General features: G+C 42.6%; 2 protein-coding genes across 6 annotated transcripts in view; one reads left to right on the top strand and one right to left on the bottom strand.

Moving 5' to 3' along the window:
* Window positions 1-547: 547 nt before the first annotated feature.
* SOD1 (superoxide dismutase 1) lies at window positions 548-6084 on the top strand. Its single transcript, XM_075770626.1, has 5 exons — window positions 548-702; window positions 1601-1694; window positions 2200-2269; window positions 4497-4611; window positions 5530-6084. Exons 1-5 carry the CDS (start codon window positions 628-630, stop codon window positions 5638-5640), a joined length of 465 nt encoding a protein of 154 aa, XP_075626741.1. The 5' UTR covers window positions 548-627; the 3' UTR covers window positions 5641-6084.
* A 1589-nt stretch (window positions 6085-7673) lies between these two features.
* SCAF4 (SR-related CTD associated factor 4) overlaps window positions 7674-22747 on the bottom strand; it is a 47974-nt gene continuing 32900 nt past the window's right edge. For 2 of the 5 annotated variants that reach the window (XM_075770609.1, XM_075770593.1), the window contains 4 exons: window positions 18809-18971; window positions 18588-18668; window positions 18302-18490; window positions 7674-10441 (listed from right to left, as the gene is read on the bottom strand). In XM_075770609.1, the coding sequence (XP_075626724.1) occupies window positions 9600-10441; window positions 18302-18490; window positions 18588-18668; window positions 18809-18971 (1275 nt within the window). In that variant the 3' untranslated portion in view covers window positions 7674-9599. Of the gene's footprint in view, window positions 10442-14913; window positions 16272-18301; window positions 18491-18587; window positions 18669-18808; window positions 18972-22747 lie in introns of those variants that run through there. The other 3 variants (XM_075770614.1, XM_075770600.1, XM_075770620.1) reach the window with 2 other exon arrangements.

The raw sequence follows: 22747 nt of genomic DNA on the forward strand, positions 1-22747 counted from the left end.
TAGGGCATGCCTGAAGAAAAAGGTTTATGCCTGTGTCAAATCATAACATTAGAAGACTGAGAAACTGAAGTCCGATGATTTGCAAAACCTTTAAAACACGACTACTTAAAGCACACAGTCTCCTCAGTGGCCAAGGGCCACCACGACGTGAAACGCAGGAGCAAATTCTCTCAGGCTCTCGAGCAAAAACACGGAGTAGGCCAAAGCGCTGGCTCCGACCCTGCTGCCCGGCTCCCCCAGGCCCGGGCACTGCTTCATCGCGGGGCTCACGAGGCTCCGCTCCCCCCCGCCCTCACTGCGGCGCGTGCGCTCCCACCACAACCGTTGCGGCCGCTACCGTTACATAACGCCCCCACCCGCGAGCAGCCGTTCACCCTCCCATTAGCTCAGGAGGCAGGCACCGCTGATTGGCGCGCGCACCCGCGCGCCGCGATAACCCCCTCGATTGGCCGAGCCTCACGTAATAACTGCGCGAGGGGCACCGCGAGCGCCCCGCGATTGGCCGCGGCTGGCCGCGCCGCTGACGGCCCGCCCTATATAAGGGTGGCGGGATAGGCGGACCCGTAGTCCTTAGGTGCTGGGTGCCGGGGTCGCTGTTGTGCGCCGCTCTCCGGCTGCCGCGGGAACATGGCGACGCTGAAGGCCGTGTGCGTGATGAAGGGGGATGGCCCCGTGCATGGCGTCATCCAATTCCAGCAGCAGGCAAGGGCTGGCGGCGGGCGCAGATTCCCCGGGGGTTCGCCTGGCCGTAGTGCTGAGTCATTGCGCGGGGCGGGCGGTGCGGTTGGGTTCTCCCTTCCCCTCCTCCTCGGCGACTGCGGAGGCCGGTGGGAGCTGTGTTGGGCGGCCTCGGGCTGGGCCGCGGCGCCCTCCCCCCCCGCCCCCGTCTGCCTGCGCCACTGCGGTGGTAGGAAGGGCCGGGGCTGTCGCTGTTGTACCCCGGGTCGGGCGGCGAGCGGCTGCTGCAAGCCCGGGGCAGCCCGCCGTTGGGCGCGTCAATGCGCCCCAGGCACCGTGTGGCGCCCTGCGTGCCCGATGGCATCGCGGAGAGGGGTGGGGGAGAGAGAGCGCACTGGCGGGGCGGGCGTGTGGCTTCCCCCTGCTCGGGGGCGTTCAGCTGAGCCTGGTGCTGGAGCCGGCCTGTCTTACTGCGGGACCTGTTTGCCAGCGTGGGGCTGAACGGAGCTTTAACTGCCAAATGGCCAGAGCCCAAGAACACCCCTAAGTCACTTACACTCGCTGAAGAAGCCAGGACTGCATATGGGCAATACTGTAGAGGAGAAATTACTTTAGAATTACTTATGCTTCCAAATGGATGTATGTAAGCATTCTCAAAAGCAAGTAATCTGATAAAAGGTGTTCTGTTTGCTTGTTGATATATAATAAGAAAAGTGTATTTTAGGTGACTGCATAAATGCAACTATTCTGTGAAAGTCTGTATTGCCACATGTAATGTTAGTGTAGGAGGGTAATCATTCATGTCTTGGTAGCTGAACTTGTAGTGGAGTCTCTAGTGCTTTCTGTTGAGTTAGGAAGCTTTGCTTGACACAAGGCCATTTAATATTGTAGTCACTTTGATAATAAATTCTTCTCATTAAAGGGTAGCGGACCAGTAAAAGTTACTGGAAGAATCAGTGGCTTGGCTGATGGAGATCATGGCTTCCATGTCCATGAATTTGGTGACAATACAAATGGTAAGATGTCTGAGCTTTTGAATTACAGCTGTAATGTGATTGCTCAGTTTTAAAGAGCTGTTTTTAGTGTTGCAGCAGCAACTGGTATAAGTATACTTAGTAGATCTCATGACTGCAAATCTGTTTTAATAAAGGATGACATTTCCTAAAGAATTGCTTCCCATTTAATACGTTGAACATGTTTAGGCTGGTGCTCAAGATCTGATGTGCCAAGCACTAACCTAAATAGTTTAACCTGATGTTAAGAAACCAGAAAGCTTTCAGCTGAGCCCAGAGTGTTCTAGAATAAGTAGTCTTACTTAATTGAATTTGTAAGTCTGTAGTAGGTTGATTACCTCCAAAGGATTAGTAGAACATCTAATAAGAGAGTACCTATTTCATCATTAGTGAATTCCCTCTCTCTGGCTACAGGAGGACTACCTTGGTCTAGTGTATAAGCAACAGATTAACTGGCTATTGTAAAAAAAAAATCAAATCTACTTTTGATGGCTGTGTTCTGTTTCAGGGTGTACCAGTGCAGGTTCTCATTTCAATCCTGAAGGCAAGCAGCATGGTGGACCAAGTGATGCAGAAAGGTGAGTTTAATGTGCCCAGCCTCTTACTGGGTAGCTACTGCGTGCAGCAGCCATCTAAGTGCTATTTTGTGCTTGGGAGGCCACTTCATGAATAATGCTAGGACAATACCAGAAGAAAATTGGTAATTCCAGGAAAACTTCTAGGGTCACTTAACAAAGGCTCTCATAACTGTATGGGGATTTGTTAGACACCTTGGCTCCAAGAGTGTGGGTAAAATGTGGTCTTTGGGACATAGTCTTGGTTTTATTGTAGCATGGGGGGAAGAGGAAATAAAGGCTTTTACTGAGTGAAGGTTCCTCAGGGTATGAGTGGGGGGAGTTCATGTGTTAAAGCCTTATTTAGTCAGAGGTGATTTGCTTCTGTTTTGGGGCCAGCTTTTCACAACAGGGGCCCTAAACTGTCAATTGTTGAGCTGTATGCAGGCTTGTCATGTGCCGGATGTGGATCATCAGTGGAAGGTGCTGAGGCTTCAGGGGAGACTGCGAGATGAGTACAAAGCTGTGTGTGCCTGGGCATGGAGGCTTTTTATGGGGTGTACTGGGCTGTTTTTAGCTTGTTAGCTTAGGTACCGTGTTACCTACAGTACGTACCCCTCAGGGGTTGTGTGTACTGTGTGTCAGTGCGGGGCCTGATGCTTATGCTGAGTATCTCTGTACATCAGTGGGAGCTGAGGCCTAGTTCTTCCCTGGAAGCAGTTTCATAGTTCAGTTACCTTCAGGGAACCCTTGCATGTCTGAGCAACTGGTTTAAATAGTATGCTGGCTGGGTTTGGGGGCTGGGAAGGGGCTGCACAAGAGCTGAAGGCCAGTGTGGTAGCAAGAGGAGCTAGAAACAAGTGTAAAAGATAGGCTGGTCTTGCACAGGTAGGGTCTGGACTGGCATTGTGACCAACTTGGCATTTTGATTAGCTTTTGAGTGCTCACATTTATGTCTGTAACTGCACCTTCTGTGACTGATAAATTCATACCTGAGTGATCAGTTGCATGCCAGACCAAGCAAGCTGGTAGCTAGCCAGCTGTCTGGATGAGAGCAGCATGAAATGGTGTGCTCATGGGCTTCAGAGGCAGCCAACTGCTCCAGTGCTAAAGGTCAAAAAAAAATTGCATGAACATCATGGCTTCTGCTGGTTCTGCTTTGTCAAATTCTGCTTCTGGTGTAACCTGCCTGCTCTGGCAGCTGTAGGCTGGGGAATTCTGTAGGAAGGTATGAGAACTAGATCATGCTCCTATCAGTGTAGAGTTGAAACAATTGAACTCAAGCTTAAATCGAGCAAATTCCTACAGGGAGAACTGCTCTTGACCTGATTCTATAGGATTTGGTTAAAAATGTGGTTAAATGCTGTTTAAGAAGCTGGGTAGTCGGCTTTGAGTGAGCTGGTGACCCTGCATGCATGGAGAGTTTAGAAATGAGTTGGTATTTGAGGTTCTGAGTCTGGATAGAAAAGTCTTGCAGGATATCTTCAACTTGTCTTTTGAGTGAATGGTTTATTTGGGGCAGATGTGTAGGAAACAATATGCTGGAATGCCTAGAAGTTCAGTGAAAACTGAACTGCTTGAGACTTACGGGAAGTCCTAGCAGAGAACTAGCTCTGATCAAAACTCTGTGGTAGAGTATAATGCCAAGTGTATAGGAAAATACCAAGCGAACTTGAGTAGTCATCCCTGGTACTGATTAGCACTTTGCTAGCACTTAATGCATCCCCTTTGACCTGTCACTTGACAAACTACTTTTGCTAGTCCTATTTAAACCTAAAGCCTACAGCTGCTTGTGGAATAGCTGATTTGATATACATTAAAAGCTCTTAAGAATAGTGGCAGTGTTACACCAAGCCTTGTATGTGCAGGAAAGGTTCTCTTGCCTAATTTAAGAGACTTTCTGAGCAGAAGGGAAATGCCATCAGCATGGAGGAATTCTTACCTAGGAGTTGTGCACTATTGGCTTGGCTTCCTAGGGAGTAATGGCATTGCTTTCCCTCAAGTTGATTAACCTTCTAGTTTCAAGTTCTACCTAGGACTGAATTTTAATTATCCCTTGAACTAAAGGAGTTAAAACAGTGGGAGTGTTCAAGATTGACTGGTGGTGGTAAATGAGGATGTGTGATCTTTAAGATAAGACAGTGGAGTACCTGAGTCTAGTAACTGTGGGTATTTTATTGTCCAGGCCATCACTTAGAAGGGCTTTCAGTTTAACCAAGCTTTCTATGAGTTTCTCTGCATCTTTGTGTAGGCATGTGGGTGACCTTGGCAATGTGACTGCTAAAGGTGGAGTGGCAGAAGTGGAAATAGAAGATCCCATCATTTCTCTTAGCGGGCCACATAGCATCATTGGACGTACCATGGTGGTAAGTGTTTCGGTGCCTACTGGGATGCTTTAAGGAACTTCAGAGTGGAGTTGCCAGTGAGTGGAGATTTTTTTTTGATGCTGGGGGCCAGTCTCTGGTGTTTGTTATAGAACTTGGGAGTGCAAGATTTCCAGAGTGGGGAGTTGTTTGAAGCCGTGCCTGAAAGTCCTTTGTGTAATAGTATGGTATTTCACTGCCATGAGAACTTGTCTTTCTGCCTGCTGCCCTGAAGATATTCCTTTCTGCTTAACTTTGCTCCTTCCAGCTGTGGGTGACTAAAGCAACCTAATTTGGGGAAGGCACTGGCAATCTGGCACTGAAAGGTGTGGCAGTGGGCACTGGAGAGTACTGTTGACTAGTACTGGTCTGGTGGCTGCTGGTGTAACTGGTGCCATGGCCTCCTTGGGAAAGAGGGAGGCAGAGGCTGGGTGGACTGGGCTGCAGATGAGCAGCCTGTCTTGTTTCCCTCGAGACTGCAGTATGTGCTGCTGAGATCACCATACTCCTGCATGAAATGGGCTTGGAGTGATGGCCAAGGAGCAGGAGGTGTGTCGTGTAGTACTGTGGGTGGTGTGGCCAAGGCACTGCACCTGCAGTGCAGTGGTCAGCCTTGGGTCAGAAGGGTGAACATGAATGTCAAGTACAAGCTTGCTCTGGGACTAGCAATAGCTTTCTGAAACATGGGGGTTTGGGTGACTTGCAGTTCAAACAAATTCAGCTGAAGGCAACTCATCTTTAGGCAAGTCTAGCCCTAAGTTATCAGTTCAGCATTCAGCATGACATAAATACAATAGGTTCTGTGTAACACACCCTGCTGGTAGCTGGCAATACTGCCTGTCACTGCTGCTACTAATGAGTAGTGAAAAATGTTTAGTTATGCAATAACATGAATTAAGGTATCTTCAATTCTCTTTTTAGGTCCATGAAAAACGTGATGACCTGGGTAGAGGGGGAGATAATGAGAGCAAATTAACTGGAAATGCTGGACCTCGTTTAGCTTGTGGTGTAATTGGAATAGCCAAGAGCTAAGTATTGTACCTGAAATGCTTAAGGTAACAGTGATAAATGGGCTGTATGTCACTGCAAATGCTGTACTTGCCCTTCTTTGTGCAAGCAGAAGATTTATCACTTCATTACTACTCTGCAAGACTGACTTGATTTTGTATGATGTATATTGCAATTAAAGTGACCCCGATGGAATGCCTCTGTAGTCTTCTGCTAAAGCATCTGCTGTAACCATTAAGTATAATCTTCACTAACTGGAACTCCTGTTCTGTGTAATGGAAGATGTTTAGTAGTGATCACATCCTGAACACCAAAACTTCTAGTCTGACTTGGAGGATTAGCCTGACAAGCTGTAGCAAGGCTAGTCACTGAAGAGCAGTAGCACTGTATGTATTGGGGCTTCCTCCTGGCAAAGTTGCAGCATTTGTAGGTTTCAAACTTGTGTAATAAACTTGCTGGGCAAATACACCTTGGTCTTGCTGTCTATAAAACAACCAACTGGCACAATGGGGCCCTACCTGCTGATACGTTAATGTGAGGAGTTTGCAATGTCAGTAGTTAACTTGTGAGGCACCAACAGCATCCATGTTGCTTCCAGCCAGTAACTCCGAACAAGTAAGATATGAGATGGGTCAGCATGTCATCTGTTTTCCTGTGACAGACTCCCCTGTTCTGTGGCAATAACCTGACAACCTCTGCCTGTTACAGCCAGGGGTTTTATGTGCTGAGGGACAACTGCTTTGCACAAGTACCTTCTGGCTGTAAAAGCTGATGGTGTATGACTGCAAAGTGTGTATGGGGAAGCCTTCAGCACATCCACTGGTCTGGTCCAGGCCAGGCACAAGGATGCATGTTAGAACCTCTGGGTTGTTCTGGGCTGGTGTGCAGTGAACATCTGGGGGTGGGGGTGAAAGTGACTTTTTTACAAGCTGTGCAGGAGTGTCCAGTGTATATTCCTTAAAAGGTATATACACAGCCACAAGTTCTGTATTTACTTTCATAAAGCTTTTCAGCAATGTAATCACTGTACTAGTGCCAGCTGTACCTGTTAGACACAGATTTCCAAGTCTTTTAATAGAGAATTCTTAATTTTAATGAAGACTTGTATCAACATTCCTTTATCCTGTACATAAAAGATACTCATGGAAGCAGTTTGTTGTAGTTCTAGACACCTGCATTCCAGTGTAGCATGTTACAGATGGAATGGCTTTTGACAGTATAGCAGGAAGACTGTAAAACCATGTTAAACTTGCATTCACTGCAGGTGGCAAACAATTGTGCGTACAGTCTTTACCCACCTCTGCCTGTTCCAGTGGCTCACTCTACGTTCTGACTCGGCTGCTGCAGCAGAGTTTAGACAGTGACTGCCCCTTCCAGCTCAAGCATCGGGTGATGCGGAACTGAACATCCACAAATACCACCATCACCTCTTTGCGTTTCAGAAGTTCAGAGCTCAGTTATGTTGTTTCCACTTTCCCTGAGGGGGGGAAAAGGGCAAGTACTTGCACTTGGCAGCTGTAGGTTGAGCTGTGGTGGAAGGAGAGCCCTGGCAGCTCTGCTGCTTGCCACCTCTCCTGGCTGCTCTTGGTGCTGAGCCTGGCCGCTTTGGAAGCCTGGAATACACAGATCTCTGCTTTCAGATCTCTCCTCTCTTGTTATGTGTCTGGACATAGAAGGAACACTTGCTTTATGTACACACGCATCATTGTGATGGGCAGGCACAGGCTCTGTAACCAAGGTATTCACTGCTAGCACTGTAGTGGATGCTTGCACTGAGCTACTTAATCTTTCAGGACCAGTTTCTGGCTCATCATCTTTTAAAGCCAGAAGTTTGGTAATTGTACAAGGGTAAGATACGGTTATGCTGGTGATGCCGTGAAGATGATGCGTCCCCAGTAGGTTAATTGTACAATTACTGCTTCAGAAGGCAGCAAGAAACTGTTCTGCAAGGGACATCCAGTGTCTTCCTAGGCTTTTGTTTTCTGTTTCCTCCGAAGGGAAATACAGAGAATGTGAGGTGGCATTTGTGTGAACAGATAAGTCTTCTGTCTCTTTCATTCTTATCTTCAAATCCTTTAATAAAGTGTATTCATTAAAAAAAAAAATCCTACCTCCTTACAGAATTATGGCAGTTTTTACTAAGACAAGCCTTAAACATAAGACATAAATGTCTGGCTTTGTATGAAAAAAGTTAGTTCCACTGGCCCAGCATGAAACAAACAGTAAGGACACAAGTTTTAACATGTGGAAGTTGAGTTCACTACAAGTTTGTAAACAGTTTGGGGTTTTTTTTCCCCTCTCTTTATTCTGCTATTGCAAGCACATAAAAATATGTCATCTCCCCAGCCTGCAACTCTGCATTTGCTTCCCCCCCCCCCCCCCCCCCCCCCCCCCCCCCCCCAAAAAAAAAATTCCCTCTGCTGCAGAGCAGCTATGAAAAAGTACTGATGTAAGCAAGCAGCTGCCCTTCACTTGGGCGGGGCAGGGGAACAACTTGAGAACACACCTCTACCAAGGGGGGGGGGGATTAAATATGCCCAGGATTCATACAATTTTTCCACTATGCTTCTGGAGTTAAATAAGTTTCAACCCAAGGGCTGGAGCCCCGGAGCCTGTTAGCCTGGTGTGCAGCTGATGGAGGGTGAGTGCCTTTCGGGGCAGAACTGCCAGGGCTCTGACCCAGCTTGACACAGCACAGCCGTCCCAGAACTGTTTGTGCCTGAGGGGGCCAACCACCCAAAACTAGTATTTGCCCTCTTAACGTTTGATAAAATTACTTAAGTGATACGGTGAGAGGATGGTAAAACTGACACAACTACAAGAAAAAAACATGCTTTTTTTGTCCAACAGTCTGATAGGTACACCACCAGGTGGGTAAAAATGTTAAACCTACCTCTTGCAGGATTACAGGAGGTAAACAGCATTAACACAGACTACAGTAGCAGCCTGGATTTGCGTGAAGGAAGAGGCAGCATTTTAAAATCCTTGTGCACCCTCCCACCTCCCTTCCTTTTCCCAGCCCCATTTCAAAAAAAAAAAAAAAAAAAAGTTAGCGTTTTATATTGTGTTTTGGTGTCTTTGATTTCTCTTTCACCTCACTTTCAAAAAAAAAAAAAAAGCATCAATGAATAACGAGTACAAAAGCTGCTGAAGTGGTGTGCTTCCTAGCCCACCGCACACAGTAATTTTATAACATTGCAAGCAGAGCAGACAAAGTATGTCTGAAGGTGTCCACTTTGTTAAAAAACGGCTAATTAGGGCAACATTTACCACAGAACCAGTTGGGGGGGAGAGGAGGAAGAAAGCAAAAAGAAAAAGAATTGATTGCATTGCAAACACTAAACAGTTAACTCTTCAATTAACATTTTAAAACCACTAACTTTTACCTAGTATGGTCAAGTAATCATTAAAATGCAGCAACCTAAAAATCAAGATGACTGTTACAAATAAAAATTTGCTTCTGTGAATAGCTACACAAACAGATGTATTTCTTTTAACAAATATAAACAAAACAGTCTAATTTAGACTCCAGTACAGCATTAACAGTTCAAACTTTAAGATGTTGAACACTCCTTTTCCACTTCAGTGCAGTGTAGGAAGAATAGCACACGTTAAAGTTTGTTACGAAAATAGAGTTTATTAAAAACACATCCCTATTGTTTTGAGGAGCTTTCACCGTTACCTTTTCTTAAATTAAAAAAAAAATAGAAAGCACTTCTACTTCTGATTTGTAAACTTTTTAAAGTCAAAACTTTAAAAAAGTTACAGCAAAAATGGGTAATATTTTAATCATATCTTCAGTATTTCATGTTATGTTGTGGCTATTTTAAATAGAAGGGAAGCAATCAAATTGCTTACAATTCCCCACCAACTACTGAGGGGCTGTGATATAAGCAGAAGCAAATATAATACAGCAGACTGTACAACTCTAAAGCTCTACACTCCAACAAATGTCACTGTCGTCTTTTGACGACTTCCAGTCTCTAGCGAGGAGCCTCCGACACTGCACCCATATCCTTTTCCGCCTGTTCCACGGATGAGGTAGCCTCGGATGTCAACTCTTCAACAGGTTTTGCACCTGTAGGGTCAGACTCTCCCGCAGCAAGTTCTGAAACAACGTCTGCGTCTTCCATTTTGCCGCCATGAGATTCATGGTTTTTGTCGCCATCTGCCCTGTCTGTCATCTCCGATTTTTCCTTTCCTCGACTTTCTTCTTTGTCTCTACGAGACTCCCTATCTCTTGAATCTCTCTCTCTGTCTCGATGGCCACTGGACCGCCTGTTCCTGTCCTCCAAGTCTCTGTGCCTATCGCGCTCGGGGCTTCTTCGTCCCCAGTCTCGCCTGTCACGATTACCAAGTCGCTCGTGATCTCGGTCATCGTTGCGGTTACCGTAACGCTCACGATCGTTCTCTACCCGATTTCCAAAAGATCTCCTTCCGAATCTTTCCTGGTCTCTGTTAGGCGTGAACGTCTGCCGGTCATTCCTGAACTGCCTCCCATCTCGGTTGTCCTCGGGTCCACCTGGCCCCCCGCTTCCCGGCATCCCCCCAGGTCTCACAAAGTGACCCGGTGGTGGGAAGGGGGTTTTCATTCCATGCGGGGGAGGCATCCCAAAGCCCCCCGGTCCCGGCGGGGGCCCTCTGTGCATCATGTGGGGAGGCATGTGTCGCGGCGGCATCAAGGGGAACCGCTGCAGAGGAGGGGGTGGCATTCCTGGCGGTCGCTGGAGCGGTATCAAACCGGGCCGGGCACCCAAGAGCCCAGTGGATGGAGTCTGCAACCCAACAACAGGGGCTGGCGGGGGTGGCGCAACTCCTTGAGTGCCTGAAACAAACAAAGACACGCACAAAGTAAAATCAGAGGCTGGCAGGAGGGGGAGGGGGGGAAGGCATTTTCATCGTTTCAAGAGCATTCTGAAATCATCTCATGAAATGAGCAATGCTAAAATTGAGGGTGGGGGTTGGAGAGAGCAGCCTGCAAAGCTTCCTGTGCTGGTCTGCATGCTGCAAGGAGAGCATCGTCTTTAAACACAAGTAATTACTATTGCCATGGTAGTAACTGCTTATCCCAAAGGCTTCCTTTTGTGAAGAAGCTGTCACCATTTTGCAGGTCGGAACTCTTCCTGATCTCCAGCTCAGTGTCTTGCTTGTCAACTGACTGCTGACAAAGCACCTTCCCAGGCTTCTAATTAAAGACACCTCACCTCCCGTAGTTAGCTTTAACATTTCTCCTCTATTACAATCAGCAAACTCGTATCTGGCTAACATGCTTGAGAGTTCAACTGGTCCTCAGCAACCTCCCATGTGCGGCAGAGGATACAGTAAGCTATGAAGGGAGAGGGAAGGACAGAACAGGGCTGGAGGAGGAGCAGGACATCACAGAGAAGTCAAGTTACCCTTCCGGAGAAAAGGGACGATGCAACAAAGTTTAATTTTAGGAGAATAAACCTTGCAATGTCAACTAAAAGGAAATGCAACAGGTAATTTCTAGATTATTATTTTTCTTAATACAATTGTCCATCCTTTATAGCACATATCTAACACCAACTATTTTCCATTTTTATTCCTGGACTCTTTGTTTTTAGCACGATCTTCATAAGAGGAAAAAAAATTAACTCTCAAACCATACCAGTTGAGAAAGCTCAGCCCAAAGCTTGTTGACATCAACACAACAAGCCAAACCGAATGAGGATTACCGAGCTCCAGATGGACACTTCATAGCAATAAGTGTCTGCCTTATCTCACGTGCCTCCTTTCGTTTGAACTAGTAACATTATCGTCTTGTGTTCTCTGTAGCTTTCGTACTGGATCTGTTCCCGCTCTTTCTGCTCACTACCAGTTATTTACCTCAAAATAAGCTCCCTATCTGAGAAAGCATGTGTTGTTTTTTTAAACTCCCAAACTGAAATTTAAAGGAATTGACAGTTGCCAGCAGAACAAGCACAAACCTCTCCTAATCCATCTTGTGTTCCTTTATAAATTTGCGAGACTGTAAGTAATGTTTTATTTCCACGTGTATTAATACAAATGGCATGTGGCCTACATACAATTTTGTAACTCCTGCCCTGGGTAAAACTAGAATGTGAAATAGCTATGTAAATTAATACCAGAATTAAGTATTTGGCAGTGTCGTCATGAAAACTGCACTTTGAGTTCAGTTTAATGAGCACAGTGGAACAGACATCTTCAAGTAACCTTCCCTTCAGCTACCTTTGCTTCCCTCTTCCTCCATCTGACTTATTCAGCATTTCTATCCTAAACATACCTGAGCCTCTGGAAGAACATACACCTTATGTCGCCCTTTCACCACACCACTTCTTCTGCTGATGAACATCTCTAACAGAAACCTTTTTATCTGAGTGCTCTTTATATTCAGATTGGAAGGAAATTCTATTTTGCTGATCAGGAGAACTCGGGTAACAAAGATGTGAATATTCTTCCAGTCTGTGGTATCATCTTACCTTCCCCTCCAAGCAGTCACTTTTAAGACACGGCTTGATAGATCACACTCTTTGAAAGAAATGTTCCAGCAGCAACAGCATGTTTTTTCTGTTTGTTTTTTTTTCTTTGCCCCCTTTTTAACTTTAAAATGCACAGCCCTCCCCCTCCTCCTGTTCATAACCAGGGCTGTAAGTCACCTAGTTTAAACTCCTCCCATGACTTAGCACTACAGACCTGACCAGACAGACATATGGCTAATGATGCCTTCCAAGAATATTATTTTCCTGATTTCTGAGGTTTGGGGATATATTTGTTGATAAGTAAATTCTTCCACAGCAGATTAAAAATAAGGCAGAAAAGAATACCTGAGATCTAACGAGCTGGAGTGGATAAGCATGTGCTTCTGCTCTACAGCAGCGGAGCAGATGTGGGTTACAACAGCATGAACATGAGGTCAAGTGTTTAAAGGTTTTTTTAAATTTAACAGTAGGAGTAATTTAATTTCTCAAGCTTATTGCTACACAAAATGCAGCACAGAAGCAGCATAAGGGTATCTGAAACTCATGCTCTTTCAATTTGGACTGCATCAGCAGGGGAGATGAATGCTTTTTATTTTAAATCAGCCCACTCAAATTTTGAGGCCAAAGTAGACAGTGGTACACTATGAGAGTTTCCTTGCTGTCATGACAAATCAGGCACCAACTCAAAATTGACTCTCAAAGAGCTGTCCGGAAAAACACTCCAAGTTTACTGAAAACACTCAGTGAAATTAGCAGTACAGATTGCACGAGGAACGTCTAGGAAAATGTAAAGCCCTTTGTTGTCTTATATAGGGAAAGACAGCATGAAGAATTTAAATAGTGTGTCAAACTTGAAAACAAGTGCCAGAGCTCCTAGAGAAACAATCAAGTGATTGAATGACCATCTCATACCTGTGCAGACAAGTGACGGACTTTATCTGCCCCAGCCTGTATTTTATTCATTTGTCTGTAACTGTAAGCCTTTTTGTAGCAGCTAACCTTGTCTTCTTACTTACGGGTATGAAATAGAACCATCCCTTTCACCAGCTGCTTATTCTGCATAACTGGGTTAAGACATGGCTTTTATTACAAGACAAGGCATTTAATACTGGTGATATAATCCTCAGACCTTACACCTAATATGTTATTCTGGTCACATGTGTAAAAAATATAGATTGCTTTCACAACTTATTTTTATTTGTAACTTTTACCAGTGATGCATAATGAAAGGTCCTCAGAACTTACGGAGAGTGTTTACTATGAAGGCAGATGCAAGTGTGCTAGGAAAACCCATCACCAACCACAAGTGGTGTTTCAGAGATGCAAGAACAATCACACAGTGTCAAGAGTTTCATAATTTCACTTTACTCGCAAGACATAGCCCAAAATGCTATAGCTGTCCTGAAGAAGTGTCTTCCATCCAGAGAGGTCACAGGAGTCGTCCCCTTACTGTTTTGATAAATCAGGTAAAAGGCCAGATTTCTGTGTCACTGTCATTCCACATCTGATTTCTCTTCTGGCTGGACAAAGCCCATGTTCCCTTGTGATAATTCTGAGTGTTACAAATGCTAACATAACTGAGAAGTGTAGCATCTGATTTTGTTTTTTTTTTTAAACTGAACTTTGCTCCGTAAGTGATTACAGTGTCTCTCATAATCCATTACATTACTTCTCAGCTGGGCTGTTACAAGAAAGCAAGCGGAGGAATGGTGTTTCCTGCATGTGACACAGCAATCCCACTTTAAATACAACTCCTTTGCAAGTCTGATGGAAATATATATGAGAAGAAGATGTCAAAAGCCTCTGATTCCAGCAGAACAGACTAAAGGTTTACAGTTTGAGTTTGATGCTGACATTCTGCAACATTTAGCATGCCATATTAGTTCTCCTATCATTCTCCCATGGGGAATGCTGCATCGTAAAACTAGAACATTAAATACTACCAGGAAATTCTTGGAAGAGGACAATGTTTTAAATCTTGTGTCTTTTTCTGGAGTCTGATACAGAATCCTTTAGACCAGGCCAAGACTAAAGAAAAAAGCCTAAACTTAAGAGCCTAAATACCGATTCAGAGCTTAAATAACTTGCCATAAATACCAACATTTTTCAGGGTAGTCGGTGTCCATCACCGAAGCCAGTAGGAGCTTGCTCCTATTCACGTAAGATGCTTCAACAAGGATGTGAGAGTCAAGTTATGTTGTATGTACAGTGTCAGTTATCGGTATTAAGACTTCTAAAATTCCTGCTTTATAAAAAATAAACACTAAACTGATGCAGGTCAAGGGAATCACCAAAGCAAAACTGAATTCCATGAATGGTGCTTGAGAGTTCATGTTCCCTTACCTCTGAATTCTCATTCAGTAGCGTTATGAAAGCAACAGTCATATATATATTTAGCAAACATGCGGTGTTTGTTATGCTTTTAAAATGGGCAATTACAAGAAATTTGGAAATGTATTAATCACTGTTCATATCCTGTAGGAATAAAAAAGCTTATCCTTCCTGTGAAGGAAGCATCCACATTATAATCCAGTAATACTCTGATGAGCTCAGAGAATATTGTAGTCCGTCTTTTAGAATTTAATGCAGCTTATAAAAAGGCCATGTAGTTACTTAAGAACCAGCAAGGGAGAAAAGAACAGTAATTCAGTATGCGTCAACAGGAAATGAATACCAAGTTCGAAGAGAACTACAGTATAATTAATGTTTGATAATATGTAATTATCATTGTACAAATTTTGTTAAAAAGAGCACTAGACCAGAACCTACAAACTGCAATATGGTGTATTTAATCAAGAGAATAGATCACAGAATCTGAATATTCAAAAACACAGCATCTGCAACAGCAGTTTATTACTGGCCCAAATTACAGCATTTGCTCAACACTAAGAACAAGTTGGCAAATCAAAAATGATTTAAAAGCCTGTCACTTTCTGCAATATGCACATGTAAAAGTCTAAAAATACCTGCTTTGCAGATCACTTAAAAAATGACATATGAGCACACACTCATAAAACCAGTTACAGTCTGGATAATCTTGTTCAAATGAAGAACAAGAAGCTATAACAGCAGCGAGTATGATCATGGATACAACTAAATCAAAACAACCTGAGGGTGGTTTTTAGAAATAAGCACAAAAAAATTCAGAAACAATGTCCACGAGGAATCACTCCTCTGAAGCACAGACATGTCTTTGTTGGAAGTGATGAAAGAATTACATTGGAGGAACGAATGAAATTAGTGGAGATGAAACAGAATGTAACTTACATTACTAAGAAAGCATATGAAATCTTACAATAATCAATTTAGAATTACTTTGTAACATATCTTCCATATAAAAACGGAACAGATAGATAAGCTTCATTTTGAAGTTACAAAAATTAGAAAAGAGCTCCTGTGTTTGTACAGGTTACATAAGGTGTTCGCAAGCAAGGTTTAGATTTCTATGACAGTCTCTTCAGAGCAATCTTCATTCCTTCAATTCAGCCTGCTGAAGTAAGTTCTTCTATCCTGCCCAAATAGCCGAAGAACACTTCTTCATTCTTCACGTTAAACTATTCAAGCCCCTTCATCCCTATTTCCCCCAGCAGAGTCCTCACGACATGCTTCATGATGCTGTCAAACAAATCTTTCTTCCACCTTCTCATCTCAGCTTGGAGAGCCACATCATGAGAAAGTTTAACGAGCAGTTTGAGGACTTCACGAGAAACCAGTCTCACGATCAGTCATCTATTCAAATTGCTAAACTGTGTACTTGTGAACATGAGGTCCTTCAGTCGGAAGCACTTGATTTCCCTGGTCTGCACTCTCCCACGGCTAACTGAGGGCAATGCTGTACCTACTCATTTACCTTGTCAGCTTCATTTGCGTCTGACCTGCACGAGACTGTAGGTCAGACGCTAAGGCTACATTTAAATTGTCACGCCTGCAAGTACTCCGGGACTGGGATGCGTATGTAGATTGCATCTCACGTCCGCACACATGGAGAAACCCTGGCACACTCCATTTCCCATGGTTTGATTTCCCTAGGAGTGAAACCTGACACACAGAATGAAAAGGAAGGAACGATGATGCAGCCCAGCCAGCTCTTGAATTCAGAGGATGGGGAGGGCAAGACTTCAAGGGACACTTCTTTGCTACCTAGATCAGCGTGAATGGTGGAAAACATCACCTCTTTCATGTTTTTCTTCCAGCCTAAGGAGAGACCAGATCTGGACCCTCACACACAGAGCTAAGCTCAACTGATAAGCAAATCAAAGTGGTTTTAAGAAAAGTTTCATTTGTGTTAATTTACTGAAAAGTTTTAAAAGCAAAGACAACTGATATCGGTATTTTATCTTTAATCATGTAAAATATTAAAATCTGTTTCTACTAGTTTTCTTGTATCTTATATCAGATTGTGAACAGTCCCCCTTCCCTCCGAAATGTCAGGATAGAAGAATTTTACGTAACTCCGGGATTATAAATAACTTCTTGAAATAAGATACTCATCAACATAAAATGCTAGTACGGAAGTAAACACACATATCTCTACGCTATTACTTCAGGACTACTCTGTAAGCTCACACGTGCAATCTCATCAAAAGAAAAAAACCTCTCCTATCCCCTTCTTGATGAGACTGAACGTTGAAAGAAGTCACTCTGACCACGTGGACAACTTTATCTGCCTCAACTATTTAGTAAACAACTTCATAAAAACAAAGGCAAGTTCTTGATCTTCAGATTTATCAAATTCAGTTTCCTTGAATTTGTATGAATAAAACCTGCTACTGTTGAAGTATCTAATGTGGGTATGTAATCTACTTCTCTCCAATCTTAATTTTGTAAAACCTTTTTCTTATGCACATAGCGATACAGCAAACTGCAGAGTAATTTAATATATTCCAAGGGCTTGGAATAAAAAGTTCAAGTTATGCTGTAAAAGACATAGTAACATGAAACTTCAAAAATCTGGTAATACACTTTTTGTAAAGGTAATAAAGTAACTTCATGATTAAGATGTGAATATCTTAAATGTATAGTCCGATAATCCTTATCACTACAAAATTCTCTCAATCCATGGTGTGACCACAAATTTTTTTAAGCTTTTCTCTGTTTGCCAAGTATCTGAGATACTCTAAAACAATTAGCTGCTGGCTTTGCATATCTGGTTTGATGGATTTTTAGCAGCAGACTGATTTTCAGAGAGAAGCACCCCTCCACTTTTTGGAAAACGCCTTTTAAAAGGGTCTCATTTCGAGTTTCCAACATGAAGGATCCAAAAATCACTAGTCATGGCTGGAAAATGTAGTCATCGAATCCAACAGAGCAGTAAGCTCTCAGGTAGACAAATCTCTGGGGTTTTTTTCAGCATACACTGTAAAGTTCTGGGCAGAAACACACTGAAAATTATCTTTTTCATTCACTTGTTAGGGTCTCATTTAGAGGTCTGAAATCCCATAAATGTAATAATCTCATTAAAATTTGTAGGAAAAAAGTCTCTTGAGTATATTCTTGACAGTGACCCATAAAAGACCACCCTAAAATAAATATTTAACAGACCTCTGTAACATTAAACAGTATAGACTCTCTTTAAACATCTGACTGAGTTCATATCATATCGCAAAAAGTCGTTTATGTAAGATAGCCAAAGTTAGCTTGGTTTTACTAGTCAAAATACCATTTGTAATATTTCAATAAGGTAACATGCTGTTAAAGTTTCAAAACCTGTAATACTGCAGGGCTGAATAAAAGCTTTTGTTTTTTTTTCATTTTATTCAAATAATTTATTCCATATGGAAAAAGCATACCATATTTTCACAGATTTAAAAAATACACTAAAAAAATATCGTTTCTCGGTAAGTTAATTTTATACACGTAATAGTTGAGTCTAAAATATAGTTTATGTCATACAGATTTTTGTTGTAAGTTAATTTTCTATATGGTTTAAACTTTAATTTCTTAAAAGTAGATAGCATTTCGTTCTGTCCTGAATTTGTAACTGACACAGCTTTTTTCTTTCTTCAGAAAACAGATCTTCAACAATAATAAAAAAAGTACTGCTCCTTTGGTGCAAAATCAAGCCTCAAAAATTATTTAAAAGCAACAGAAAGGCAGAAATTTCAACAAGTTTAGAAAAAAGCTGCTTTAATTTCCCACAAACTGTAAGTAAGCAGCAAAATCAAAAACATATTTTAAATTCAGGGCACGATAAAACTGCAGAATATATACAAAAAGGAACTTACCGAGAAGTGGAATAGCTTGGGTGACAGGAGCAGGTACATTAGTAGGTGCTACAGGAGGTGGAACAGTCCCATATATTTTGGAACTATCGGTTGTTTCAGCATTCCCTCTGGATCCAGAAACCACTGTCGGGATGGGATTTCCTACAGATGAATCTTTTGTAGTGTCTTCATTTACACCAGTTGCTGTAGCTAAGGAACAATGCATTGACATATTAAAACAAGTCAGCTTTTCTGCTTGCGCGATACCTTCCTTCTACTGCCGCTTGCCCAAGATTTAAACACTTACAGTTTGGGATGTTTACTGCCGGAGTGTGAGGAACAGATACTGGAGGAGTTATAGGCGGTGGTGGTCCAGGAGGAAGAAAGCCTATCAAAAAGTATGTATTAACACTGAGTATCACTTTACCAAAACATACTTGTGCAGTTTATAATGCAGACACTTTTCTTTGCTATACTGTTGAAAAAAAAAAAAAAGGACTTAGTATTCCTGAAAATATATAAATATACCTGGGGGTAAATGCATTGGGTTGAAACCAGGTCGTAAAAAAGGAGGCGGCGGCGGTGGTGGCACTCCAGGAGCAAATCCAGGAGGTGGGATTCCTAAAGGTGCTGTGAAAGCAGGTGGTTGGAGTGCACCAACCACAGGAGGACCTGATGGATGTGGTGGAACCTAAGAAAAAGGGAAGGGGAAAAACACGTTACCTCAAGGCTGAATTGATTATTTGTTGTTCAGCTGTGGACTGCTGTCTTCTGTACTTCATCCAACAAAACAAGAAAATTTAAGCTACCTTTAATTACTTTGCAACAAGGTGACTTAAATAACTGATCTAACTAGCAGTCAAATAATTCCTACAACTTAAAATATCAACGTTAATCTTGTTTGCTTCCATTCTTAAAGAAAAAATTGTTCTCTGTGGTAAACTGATATTAATGCATGCTGATAACTCACCTAAATATACCCTTTACACAGTAGTTAGAATTAATTTTACCATCCTGCATGACACTCTATACTGCACACAACTTCAGAGCAATTAAAAATTTTCTCTTTTCTTTCTCACTACCTGAATTTGTGTATTATATTAGAGTGACTACTGTTTCCTTATTAATTTTTTTTAATTCTGATTTATATCAAGCTCTGAATGAAAACTGATTAAGTTGGTCCTTAGACTCGTATTTATGAGCTTTCTACAAAAACTACATTAAATGTGTGGGAATCAAAAGGAAAAGAGTTTAATCTTTGATTACGGTCTGCATTTAAAATCGATTTATTAAAGCAACGGAGAGCTGTATAGTCAAGTGATCATAACTGACTCACCTCCATGATCATCAAAATTTCAGAACTACTACATCAAGACCCCTTATAACTCATTTTTTATTTCTGGAGTACAGAAGGAAAAGCCTGTACTCTTTTATTCTCATAACTAAAAGAAGTAGCATTAAACCAAAGTAAGCAAAATATTCTCCTTAGATCTGGAGAAGATGCTAAAGCTGCCAAGCACCTGATACCACTTCGAACTTCTGTTCCAAGTTCTTTATCAATGGCTAGGTTAGTAAGCTGAGGCACACTAAACCTTGTACTACTAGAATTTTCAAAATCTATTACTTACAATAGGCTTTAGCCTAGACCATCACTTTTAATGTTTAGTTTTAAATTGGTTATTTATTAGTTTATAATAACCTGCTCATTAGGTCCTGGCTTGAAGTTAAGCTAACTGAGCAGGATGTGAGAAACTACTGGACGTGACACAAGAAATTGCCAGCCATGACAGATAGCGATGTGAGAAGCTGACACAAGTTACAGATGGCAAAATGAGGGATGGCTGGATTTTGCAGGTAGTTAAGGAGGCCTTACATCCACAACAGCCAAACTTCAGAGAGAAGCAGAAAGGAGCACTGGGGACCTTCCAGGGACTAGGACCTTGCAAGGCCAACAGTGCATAGGTAAGCATATCTAGGAGTACCATATAAAGCCAAGACTACCTAGATGAACATTAACTTTGAGTAACCCTAGAGGTGTTTCCATTAATCACAGTTTAAGCTTTAGAAAAAGTGCTCCAAAACCACAGTAATCTAATAGTCTCGGTAGGTCTTTTTTTTTGTTTTACAGGGCACTCCTTCAAAGGACAACAACTTACAAAATCAGCTAGACGTAGCAACAGATCTGTTGATCGCAGTAATGTTCTGTGAAGCAAGTGTTCATGTACAGAGTGTGCACGTAGCAGAGGGAATTGAGGAAGGGTATCACGAAGGCAAAAAGTTGTAAAAAAGAGGGAAAACTTGCTAAGTGCTGTCAGTCCCTAAGTAGTTAAAAGCTGAGAAAACTCTGGATAAAGCATGTCTACGCAATGGCTTGAGAAGGTATAATGAATAGTAAAACGTTATGATGGAACTAGAAGTAACATCAAAGGAAGATGATTTAGATACATATTAGAGGATATTCATCCCTAATTATACAAGCTTAACTGCCGTACTTAATTTTTTCTAAAAAGTTAACCCTCTGATACATACTTGTAAGTAACACATTAAAATCTTTCCTTTAAGCAGAAAGAAAAAAGGCAATAAAAATCTGTGCACAAACATCACAACATCTAATTTAAAATACAATTTGAAGTATAAAGTTTCTCTATTTGTTAAAGAGATGGAACCAATGACTAATAAACATTGACAGATAACACACACAGAGGACTGGTGAACAGTTTCAGAATAATAGCTAATGAGTTTGTTTTATCCAGGTAACAGAAATGTTACTGGAGAGATCCCGTATTAATGGGGGAACAGATATTAGGAAAACTTGGTATTTTACTAGCAACATTGGAAACTGGAATAACTAACCTCTCCAATAACTGTAATGCAGACTACCAGGTGCATCTCAATGAACATGCCTTGGGGTTTGGCCTGTGTCTAGGTACAATTATTTCTTACTGCACACCTCTCCAATTGCGACTTGAAGGAGAATCATTGGCCCTGTGAACTAAACTGTCTACCTACAGTGCTCCTGTACATACTTAATACAAATACATACTTAAGCGCACCTGGGGTCTCCAGCAGGAAGACTGCAAAGGAGGAGTCTGCCAGTTTCAATAGGAAGGGTACGGGATGGATATAGGACCAATGCACAACTCCCACATCTAGTTATAGGGAGAAGGAGCATGTGGGATTGAGAAATACATCAGGAAATTTGGGAGGTACACACTCAACTTGGACTCTGGTTTCTGGCCGAAAACCCATTAAATGAAGAAATGGGATTTTGGGTTGGATCGGGAAACTTACAAAAAGGGTGGCCACAGCAAACCCCCTGGACTTCAATGTATAACCCCTGGCAAAGCCTGAGCCATCATTCACTACAAAAGAATGGCAGTTTTGGTAAGGTAACACCAAGCTTTGCCAGGAGAACGGAACACCAATTGCCCAAAACCTTGTCAATGAACGCGCAACACAAGTGATATCCCAAGTGCTATTAACTGGAATTAATTCTCAATAACCAAGAAATAGACTTAAGTTGATCTTTGATACCACAATATGACTTAAAAATAAACACAGACCTACCCTCAGAGCGGACCACTGAGGTGGGTTACTCAGACCTGCAGGAGTGGGACCAGATTCAGCAACAGCTCAGAGATCTGAATCTATAGGCAAGAAAAGGGCTCACTCCAGCGGCACAACACAACAGAAGTATTCCACCTATTTTGCCAACAACCCAGGACCCTGTGGCTCAGAAGACACTTTGTGCGCTATTGAGGCCAAAGAACCAGACTTACCTAGGCAGGCTATCGCTCTCAGGAGGACGTTATTGATTTTAAGTGCCTTACTACACAGAGGTTGCATTCATGAGTCAAGGTGATACTGGCAATAACAGGAAGTCAGTCCGCAGTCAGTTACACCTCTTACAGCAGAGCAGGGCTCCATCCCTACACGTCCAGCCCTTGCAGGGGGGTAGCACAGAAGGCCCATTCAGGCTCTACCAGAGAAAGGAGTGATGCAGCTCCTTCCCATCCTACCTTTAAGCGTGGGATTGTTAGGGCTGTGGGCAGATCACAAAGCTGCTGACTGGGCCCTGGCCTGAAGTTAAGCTTCATGAGAAGGGGCATTAAGGGCACGTGAAGCTATTGGATGCCACACAAGGAACTGCCAGACATGACAGATAACAATGTGAGAAGCTGACAAGTTGCAGATAGTGGCATAAGGGATGGCTGGATTTTACAGATGGTTAACAGGGTACTTCATGAACAATAGCCAAACTTCACAGATAACCAGAAAGGAGCCCTAGGGATCTTACGGGGAAAAGGACCTTCCTTGTGAGGCCAACAGTGCGTAAGTAACCATATCCAGGAATACCGTATAAGGACAATATTACTTAGGTAATCGTATCATAACAGCAGATCTGGGTAGGGATGCAGCAAAACTGGGACCAACATGGAAAAAAATAATTAGGAGACAGTTACTTGG

This window comes from Balearica regulorum, chromosome 1 (genome assembly GCF_011004875.1).
Source record: "Balearica regulorum gibbericeps isolate bBalReg1 chromosome 1, bBalReg1.pri, whole genome shotgun sequence".
Classification (NCBI taxonomy): Eukaryota; Metazoa; Chordata; class Aves; order Gruiformes; family Gruidae; genus Balearica; species Balearica regulorum.